This window comes from Plasmodium fragile (genome assembly GCF_000956335.1).
Source record: "Plasmodium fragile strain nilgiri unplaced genomic scaffold supercont1.86, whole genome shotgun sequence".
Lineage (NCBI taxonomy): Eukaryota > Apicomplexa > Aconoidasida > Haemosporida > Plasmodiidae > Plasmodium > Plasmodium fragile.
In genome coordinates this window covers 1-9,531 of record NW_012192666.1, presented here as the reverse complement: position 1 = coordinate 9,531, position 9,531 = coordinate 1, and the positions used below count along the sequence as shown (strand labels likewise).

Genomic DNA, 9,531 nt, shown 5'->3' with positions numbered 1-9,531 from the left:
TCTTCGTTAGATGCAGAAGGGTCCGTGGCTAATTGTATGGATTCCATACAACTCCAGGGATCGGGGTCGTGTTCATGCGGTGCAGAAGTGTCCGTTTGTAACTGTATGGATTCGATACAACTCCATGGATCGGGGTCATGTGGTGGACATGGATCTGTTCCTTCGGTGTCAGTGGGTGGATCCAGGGTGGAGGAAACATTGTTCCGTGATAAACCCTCGTTTGGCGTAGCAGCATGCGGGGAACTACTGTGCCCGGTTGCATCGGGCTCCAAGTCACGCGCAAACTCCTGCGCAAACTCCTGCACGAGTATCTGCAAATAGTCGTCTTTGACGTTTTGCCATGCGGTCACTTCACATTCGTTGAGCACTTCTAGATATAGCTCGATGATGGTGCGTTTATGCACGCGTGGTGGGCGTCGTCCTCGATCGGCAGCAGATGCAGGCCGCCTATCCCTAATCAAGGTGTAGCCGTAATCGGGTGGCGGCAGGTCGCCGCGTTGTAGATGGTCGAGTATTTCTTCGTCGAGTGGCGGTGACGGCACGTCACGTATAGTTCGATATGTTCGTCGTCGTTTGGTGAGGTACGCAAAGTACTAAGCAGAAAACGGGGGGTACAGAGCAGGGTGAGGACGGTAGGATAAAAGAAATGAACGCGGGTGTAGGAGTATATTGGTTAGAGCGATCATATATTGGAGCCGGTGGGGAGTTTCTGAGGTATAAACATCCTGCACGCGCGGCATGCCCGCATTGTCGTATATACGTACCTTCCAGAGGGAATAACCAAGAAGGGCGACGGTGACGGCAGTAAGAAAAAACAGTATCGGAGTAGTGGCGGTAAGGACCGCGGCGGTTAGATCGGGGGGTGTGCGTCCACTGCCACCTTCAGGTTGACCTGGATGGATAATTATTTCATCACGTGGTATAACGCGTAAGGGTGGAGGTGCATATGATCCCTCAACGCTGCTACCATCGAGTTCTGGCAACTTGAGGTTGAATGTAGGGTCCTTCTCTTCCCCGGGGAGCTGTTCTCTTCTTGCGGATCCCGGGATGGACGTTGAAGGCGGGGGATCCACATATATTTCATCGTCCTGTATGGTCCACCTATGGGTAGGGTCCGTGTCAGTAACGGGTGTACTGGCGTCACCACGTGCACCTGTTTCACGAGATGGACCTGGTACACCTGGTGTACCCGCGTTTCCGTCATTTCCTGTTGTTGTGGGTATGCTGGATGGTGCGGGCGGTGAATCCTCCGGACCTTTACCTGTCGTGTCCGGTGTATTTGCAGTACCTGTGAGTTTGAACGAAAAGGAAGAATATGGAAATAACTCAAGTGTTGTGCGGTGGATGGTTGGCCACACGGTTGGTGCCATGCTCGGTCGTGTATACGGTCGGCACCATGGTCCAGTCGCTGCATTGTTCGACCACACGGTTGATCACGGTTCGTTGCGGTCGTTTCACGGGTTGACCGCAGGTCGGTTGACGAGGCAGGAGACAGACCGGAGGGTACGAGGACGGATGGGCAAGGTGCCACCCCGGGGAAAAGACTCTCTGTCTCTCCCACACAACACACACAACACATCACACAACACAACACAAAGTGTGTGTCTCGCGACTTCTACCCATCTACGTGTCGACGTCTCTACGTCTCTCTACTTCCCCGCGGCTGGCCCATCGCTGACGCTCTGTCGCTTGCACTCTCATTCGACGTGTGGTTTCTCGCTCTCTGCCCCGCTCTCCGTGGTGTCTGTCCGTGTTGTCTCTCCGTGTTGTCTCTCCGTGTTGTCTCTACGGAAATGTGGGTGCTTTTGTTTTTTGTTATTTCGCGTGTGGACTAAATGAAAAGGAGGATAGTGTTGGGCTTTTTTTTGTTTTGTTGTTTTTTTTCTGCTGTTCTTCCTTTTCCCTTAGATAACCCAGCGAGGGTACTATCATAAGGCATCCAGCACGTTGTCAACACCTCCGGAGGAGCCGTTGCGGCTGCTGCTCTGTGGACTGTCGCAGGTACCTGTGGAAGATGGAGCTCTCTCGTGCTCCCTGATGTTGTTAACTGTTGCACATGACGGTTGACCGGGATAGGAATAGGGAACTGTCGTGACACTAACGCGGGATCCTTCATGTGTCTCTGCACCAGAGGCTGCAGAACTGGACTTCGCGTGCTTACACTCGTCCTCACCTGTGGCATCCGTCGATGTCCCTGCTGGCTGCGCTGGTGCTGTGTCCGTTGATGCTGTCCCCTCACCCTCTGATGTCCTTGATGGAGGAGGAGGTGGTGGTGGCGTTGCTGGTAATACTGGGGATGCCGGTGCTTGCGGTGTCTTGCCTGCTGCAAATAAAGCAAGGAAGTAAAACGACAAAATGGTACAACAAAGGACACAAGTGGTACAGAAAGAAGGGGCCGGGACGGTGCGCTCAGGTAGCGGCAGCAAGCGTACGGTGACATGGTATGGTAGCAGTACACTTTTATTTGTCGCCGTCATCTCGCGGCCGCGGCATCCGGCGACCCGCTGCATCCCTCATCTCGTCTCCGGTGCCTCGTCGCCGCTACCGCTGCCGTCATGGCCGATCAACGTCAACGACGTCGTTTGCTGTGCTGTTGCACAACGCTGTGCTGTTGTGCTGTTCCGCCGCGTGCGTGCGTTGTTGTGGGGTGCTGTGCAGCTGTTTGCGCACCGCGGTTCCCCCGTGCGTTGTTATTTGCCCCGCGTGCGTGTTGTTGTTGTTGGCGGAATCCATATGGGCCATCCGGGTCGTATTCGTAATATTCGTGTGCGGGGCGTATTGGTGCTTTGTCCCCATCGGTCCTTACCTGGTGGTACTGGTGTTCCAGCCGGCACAGTAGCCGCCGTGGCGGATTTGGCGGGCGCCGACTCCGACGTCCCGGATGGTGATGACGATGAAAATGTTGATGATGTTGTCGATGATCCGGATGATGACGATGTTGTATGTGTACCTGGGGATGGTGTGCTTGCTGCTGTCGTCACTTTTTTGTTTGTCTCCGATTCCACTTCTTCAATTGCTTCTTTCAACTTCTTCATTATATTATCCGTATCAGTCAGTCCCTGTATCTGGTTCAACACTGCTGTCGCGTCCTCCTTGGATAATTCATGTTTACTAGCGGCCAACTTTTTTAAATCGTCCGGACTAATTGGCCCGTGTGCACCCTTGCTGTCTGGCTGTTCGTGTGTATCCTGCCCGCTGTTGGTGCCTGCCTGAATTGTGGTGTGGTCGGCACAAGAGGCGTGCACATAATCGGCCATGATTTCGTGCCACCGAGTACTGTCATTGTGTATCCATGCCTGAATTGTCTTTCCTACCAATTTGTGCCCTATTTGTAGTGTATCGAAATCCAATCCGTTGCATGCACTATTACTAGTGTACACTTGGTACGTTGGCCTCATAGCGGCTGTGGCCGCGCGTGCATAGGGCACTAAGGTGTTGAAGTCACACAGCGGTGCAAATTGTTTGGCTAAAGTGACGTATCCTACCATGCACCTCATGAATGGGTGTATCTGGTCCTCAGGCGGATTTGCAGCCGAATTCGTGCCGTGCTCTGGTGGAATACCTTGGATAAAATAGTAAACTTTCATGATGTCCTTGCATAAGGATGAATCCTCCACGCGTATTTGTTCCATCCCCGCATCCGTCACGATCTGTCCGCACAAGGGCTCTAGTTCTAGCCTGTGTTCCTCCATTGCATCCAATAACGCGTCATATACTATTTTAACGTCTCCCCAGAATATTTCCTACAACAAACACGTAAAAAATACGTAGATGTATACATAATTCTGCTTGTTGCATGATCACGTCAACGCCTATATTCCGCTACTGTAAATGTATGTAAATGTACAAGTCGCTCCCATTTTACCCTTAGTGTACTTAACTTACGCTGAAACTTCCCTTCCCAGTATCGCCCTCTTGCTCATCTGCCCTTATTGCCCTTTTCGTAGTATAATGCACCAATAGGTCCCGTAATGTCGCGGCCATCTTGCCTCTATTACTTTAACTGTGTATTCAACTGTTGTGGCACATATTACACTGCCTCACAGTTCGTGTGCGTGTACACAACTACCCTGGGCTTTTCACAGTAGTGGCTGTGTTCACATTAATAAAACATATGCGTGAACTGAACGCTGTAGAAGAAGTGTATGCTTCATTAATAATTGCTAAACAGGGGGGAAAAAGAAAATAAAAAAACACATATATTGGAAAACAGAACAAAAAGGAATAATGGAAAAAGAAAAAAGAATACAACAAAGAACCAAAAAAAAGCATGCATAAAATTAACGAGAAGAACGAAAAAAAAACAGTACTACTAAACTACCGTACACACACACAACGCGTCATGAATATACACCCCCGCCCCGCAGTCTACACCGGTCTCCACTAAACGCCTTCACACATGTTGTCTCTGTGTGCGTACACTTAAACCCCTTGTACACTAAAACCGCAGTAAAAACAACAACGTCAAGTTCTTCTGCCGTCGTACACTCGGCTACAATGCGGTTTACGCGGCCACGGCGCGCGCAGGCAATGTCCTTATACGCGAATGCGTGGTCGCGTGCTATATTAGTTGTGCACTATACCCTTCGAATGCACTTGCTCAGCTTTTAATAAATAATTTCCCATAAAGAAGAATACTACCCCTTCATATTATTCAGTTAAGTCTACATTTTATATGCATGTAACCGGTACGCACCTGTTCCTATGGTCATGTTAAAAGAAGTGGACTACACAGAAAAAGAACAAAACAAGGCACAAGTAAACAGCAAGTAAGCAGAACAGAGCAGCAAAAAAAACAAGGAGGTGTAGAATAATGTAAAGTAGAAATATATTATGTATATCACATAATGAAATAAAAGTGGTCTACGGTTAGCATGCGTTATTTCGCATGCATATGCGGCGTCATACTAATGTCGCATATTCTGTAATAAAGCATCCACATATAACTCCGTCTGCTGCAAACTGCATTCGACTTCGCACTCTTCTATGACTAATGCCAGGATAAGTATCCATATTTTAGCGGTTAACGGTTTTGTCATGTAAGGTTGCGGATGCAGTGGCTGGGGCGGTAAATCTGTCACGCGTAGCATATCGTGTGCTGCCATTACGTTTTCCACGTCTAAGTGTTGTTCTACGCGAGGTATGTCGCCTTTTTGCGGTACTGTCTCCTCCTCAACATTATGCAACAAATGTTGAAACCACTCCTCCTCACTATATGTATTCATAAGGTCATGTTGTGTTGCAACCCATTCTTTCCATGCGTCAAGATTGTTCATCGGCACGGTTGCCGCATCACCGAGTTCACGGTGCCCGTATACTCCGCTATCCTGGTTTGCCACCATGTGATCGCGCAGGTATTGTTTCCATGCCGATTTGAGGGCATTAAACCACGGCTGCGTCGTGCACTCCCGCAGAATATGTTTGTTGCGGTCAATCCAAGGGATCCAATGGGTGCAGTACGACGTCTCGTCACCGTGGTCGGAATGAGCATTCTGTTCTGCATCTAAGTCGATATTTTCCATACAACGCCATGCATCGGGGTCCTCTTCATTAGGAGGACAAGGGTCCGGTCCTAACTGTATAGTGTCCATACAACGCCATGGATCGGGGTCGTGTGCATGCGGTGGACAAGGGTCCGTTTGTAACTGTATGGTTTCCATACAACGCCATGGATCGGAGTGCTCTTCGTTAGGCGGAGCACGCTCCCGTGCTAACTGTATGGGTTCCATGGAACTGCATGTATCGGGATCGTCTGCATTCGGTGGAGACGGGTCCGTTTGTAATTGTATAGTTTCCATACAACTCCATGGATCGCGTTCATGTGGTGGACATGGATCGGTTGCGTCGGAATAGGTGGGTGGATCCGCGGTGGATGAAACATTCATCCCTGGTAAACCATGGTTTGAGGTAGAGACACCCAAGATATTGTTATTGCTGTCCTGGTCCCGCTCCAAGGCGCGCGCAAACTCCTGCAATACAATCTTCAAATAGTCCTGTTTGACGTTTTCCCATTCGGTCGCTTCACATTCGTGGAGCACTTCTAGATGTAGTTCGATGATCGTGCGTTTATGCACGCGTGGTGGGCGTGGTGCGCGTCGTGCGGCAGCAGACGCAGGTTGCCTATCCCTAATCATCGTGTAACCGTAATCGAGCGTTGGCGCGCCGCGTTGTAGATGCTGCAATATGTCGTCGTCGAGTGGCGGTGACGGCACGTCACGAACGGTTCGATATGTTCGTCGGCGTTTGGCGAGGTACGCAAAGTACTAAGCAGAAAAAAGGGGGGTAAAGAGGAGGGTGAGGACGGTAGGATAAAAGGAATGAACGCGGGTGTAGGAGTACATTTGTGTTAGAACGATCATATATTGGTGCGCGGCGGGATGTTCGTAGGTATAAACATCCTGCACATGCGGGATGCCCGCATGGTGGTATATATTTACCTTCCAGAGGAAAAATGCAATGAGCCCAATACCAACCACCGCGGGAATAATCGCGGGGGTGTACCACTTGACATCTTCCCATGTGAGGCCGGGCGGCACGGACGGGGTGGCAGGGGTAAGGGCAGGCCCGGCACCAGCACTACTACCACCCGTACCAGCACCAACGCCAGTACCACTACGACCTCCTCCTCCTGCACTTCCGCTACCGGTGCCGCCAGCAGCCTGTTCACCACCCCCACCTCCCTTTCCTTCCCCACCAGCAGCACCATCCTCACCACTCCCTGCGGACGCATCGCCGGTGCTGGCGCTACCGCTCGACCCCGATTGATCTGGGTTCGGATTCGGTTTTGGTTTGGGTGGATTGAGAAGAGGGGGGTCATCGTTGCCGCCAGCGACGACGGCGTCCCCGGAGTCGTCATCGTTCTTGGCACTCGTGTTACCGTACCCTCCTGTTCCTGTTGATTTTGTTTCTGGTCCTGTTGATGGTGATGTTGGGTCCGATGCTGCTGGGTCTGATGCTTTCGGTGCTGCCTCTGCAGGTGCAGATGGGGATCCTGACGAGCCTGGACCATTTGCACCATCCTTACCTATAATGTCAAATGAAGCAGTAGGGGATGTGATGAAACTTAAGTTTTGTGTGCGGTGGAACGTTATGGTTGACCACACGGTTGGTACGATGGTTCATGAACTGGGGACGGTGCCACCCCGGGAAAAGACTGTCTCTCTCGCCCACAACACAACACACACAACACACACAACACACACACAGACAGTGTGTGTGTCGGCCTGCATCTACGTCGACGTCTACATCCCGCGGCCGACCCATGGCTCGCACCGCTGTGCGTCCCGCTCACTCTCATTCGACGTTTGGTTTCTCGCTTTCCGTTGTTGCGCTGTCCGTGGTGTCTCTCCGGAAATTGTTGTTGCTGTGGTTGTGGTTTGTTTTTTCGGGTCATTCCGTTCTCTGAGACATGGGTCAGTGTACTGTGGTGCACATGGTGACGTCAGGACAGTGTCCGTACTACTCTATAAAGTGGAGTACTCGGGGGTCGTATTCCTTTTACCTTTACATTCAGTTGAGGAGGATCATCCAAAACTAACTGTGACGGTGACATTGGCTTCCCCTGATTTCTTATTGTCAGTCTCACTCGTTGGCCCACATGTTGACTTGTTCTCATGAACAGGTGCCTTACCTGAACTTTGCTCTGTGCTATCCTTCGGCGTCGGAGACTCCGCTGCTGAGTTAGTGGGCGCTCCCTTGGATGCGCCGGTGGCTGCTGCTGCCGTATCCTGCTGGTCACCCTTGGTCTCTCCTGTGTTGTGTTCGTTCGTCTCATCTTTCTTCTCGGTACTCTTCGTTTCTGCCTTTTTGTCCGTGGTCGGAGCTATAATAAGGAAGAAAGACGAAAAGATGATAAAAAAAAAAAAGGACACCAGTGCTACAGAAAGAAGGGGCGGGACGGTGCGGTCAGGTAGCGGCAGGGTAGGGGCGGGACGGTGTTAGAGAGCGCGCACGTTGTTAGAAGAGGACAAAGACAGGAAGAAAGGGGGGCGCACTCGGTGGACTGCGTAATCGGTGGACGGAGGTGATAGCAGTACAACTTGTATTTGTTGTTGCCGTCATCTCGTCCGCCGTTACGCTCCGTCATGTCGTGTACCCAGTCGTCGTCGCTACCGCTACGGCTACCGTTCCCGTCGTGGCCGCTGCATCCCACGCACCACTGTCACACCACTGTGCGGCCGCTACACTGGTCATCGCAGCACACACAGACCTCGTCTACACTCGTCTACACAGTGGCCAACGGTGCGAACGGTATGCTCGTCGCTACCGGCGTGGCGGCCGCACAGCGCCGCTACACCGAAGTGGGGCAGCAACGTGTGGCAGCGAAGATGTGCCACGCTGTTCCGCCGCGTGTTCGTGTTGTGGCGGCATGCGCATCCATATTCGGCCGTACGACCCGTGCGCGCGGCGTATGCGTATGCGGCAGTATGATCCGGTATGCGGCCATGGTCGGTATGGGCCATATGTTCGTAGTGTTACAAATCGTATTGTTACCTGTCGTTTCAGTTGCGTCCGTGTTCGCGTTCTTCTGCACTTCCTGAAACGCCTCCTTTGCTCGCTGCAGTATGTGGTCTGTGGCTTGCGCGACTTTCTCAAGTATCTGTGTTACTGCTCCTTCCAGCTGCGTCTCTGCTGTCTCTATCTTCTTCTTCCCTGCTTCGCTCAAACGGTCTTTGAGCGTTCCCCCTTCTGTGTTCCCACCCTTAATAGGTTTCTGCCCGGGGTCCAGCTGCTTAATGTAATCTGTCCATTTTGTTGTACACGGCATTGCCCTTTCCATTGCTGCTATTTCGTTCATTATGTCCCCGTGCTGCATGAGCCACTCTACTACTTTCAAATTTATCGCGTGTGCCCACCTTCGATTCTCGCCGTACCCACATGCTGTGCATGTTCCATCTATAACAGGACCATTGATTGCTCCCACTCCATTTATGCCCGCGCTTTGCATACTCTTGAATGCTATCCGAGAATATTCTACACCTCTCCTGTATCCTTTTTGCTCTGAACAATATTTTTCTTTCAGTAAGTGTCCAAAGATATTTACCACTTCACACCTGAACATATTCTGTTGTTCCTTCGTCATGTGGACCCCTGGCCCCGTCGCGTGTGCACCTTTGTCCGACCAATTTGCGAAGGCCCATGCAACACTCATAACTCTGCACCGTACCACATCTGCTACGGTTTGCCCCGTATGATTGTCATGGCCCTTGCCGAAATCATTCCAACCAGTATTATAACAGTTTGCCCCCCACGCTTCGGCTAGTTCGTTGTTTGCCTCCATATGTTCCGTAAATGCCTCCAACACTTGCTTCCAGTTGTTCCATGCGTTATCCTACATGTTGCACATGAACATTAAAAAAGTGCCCATGGTCACATGTTATCTATATTGTTGCACATAAATACATATACATTCTCACATGTATGTGTAAGTGCCCGTATCAACAAAGTCCTCTTATATTGATTCCTGTGTCCTGCCCATCGCGGCACTGGCTGTGTAATCGAACTTACATCACGTGGGGTCACCACGTACAC

General features: G+C 51.1%; 3 protein-coding genes across 3 annotated transcripts in view; all 3 read right to left on the bottom strand.

The window, feature by feature from the left end:
* Positions 1-1,370, bottom strand: part of AK88_04979 (uncharacterized protein) — a gene marked incomplete at both ends in the record, with an annotated part of 3,722 nt that extends 2,352 nt beyond the window's left edge. The window contains one exon of the mRNA XM_012482583.1: positions 968-1,370. Within this exon, the coding sequence (XP_012338006.1) occupies positions 968-1,370 (403 nt within the window). The remainder of the gene's footprint in view (positions 1-967) is intronic.
* A 558-nt stretch (positions 1,371-1,928) lies between these two features.
* On the bottom strand, positions 1,929-3,984 carry AK88_04978 (uncharacterized protein; the record flags this gene model as incomplete). The annotated part of the gene is made up of 3 exons (XM_012482582.1): positions 1,929-2,323; positions 2,807-3,743; positions 3,886-3,984. The coding sequence occupies 3 exons, from the start codon at positions 3,982-3,984 to the stop codon at positions 1,929-1,931; spliced, it is 1,431 nt and encodes a 476-aa protein (XP_012338005.1).
* A 923-nt stretch (positions 3,985-4,907) lies between these two features.
* Positions 4,908-9,280, bottom strand: AK88_04977 (uncharacterized protein; the record flags this gene model as incomplete). Its single annotated transcript, XM_012482581.1, has 4 exons — positions 4,908-6,263; positions 6,438-7,024; positions 7,631-7,822; positions 8,494-9,280. The coding sequence occupies 4 exons, from the start codon at positions 9,278-9,280 to the stop codon at positions 4,908-4,910; spliced, it is 2,922 nt and encodes a 973-aa protein (XP_012338004.1).
* Positions 9,281-9,531: the final 251 nt, after the last annotated feature.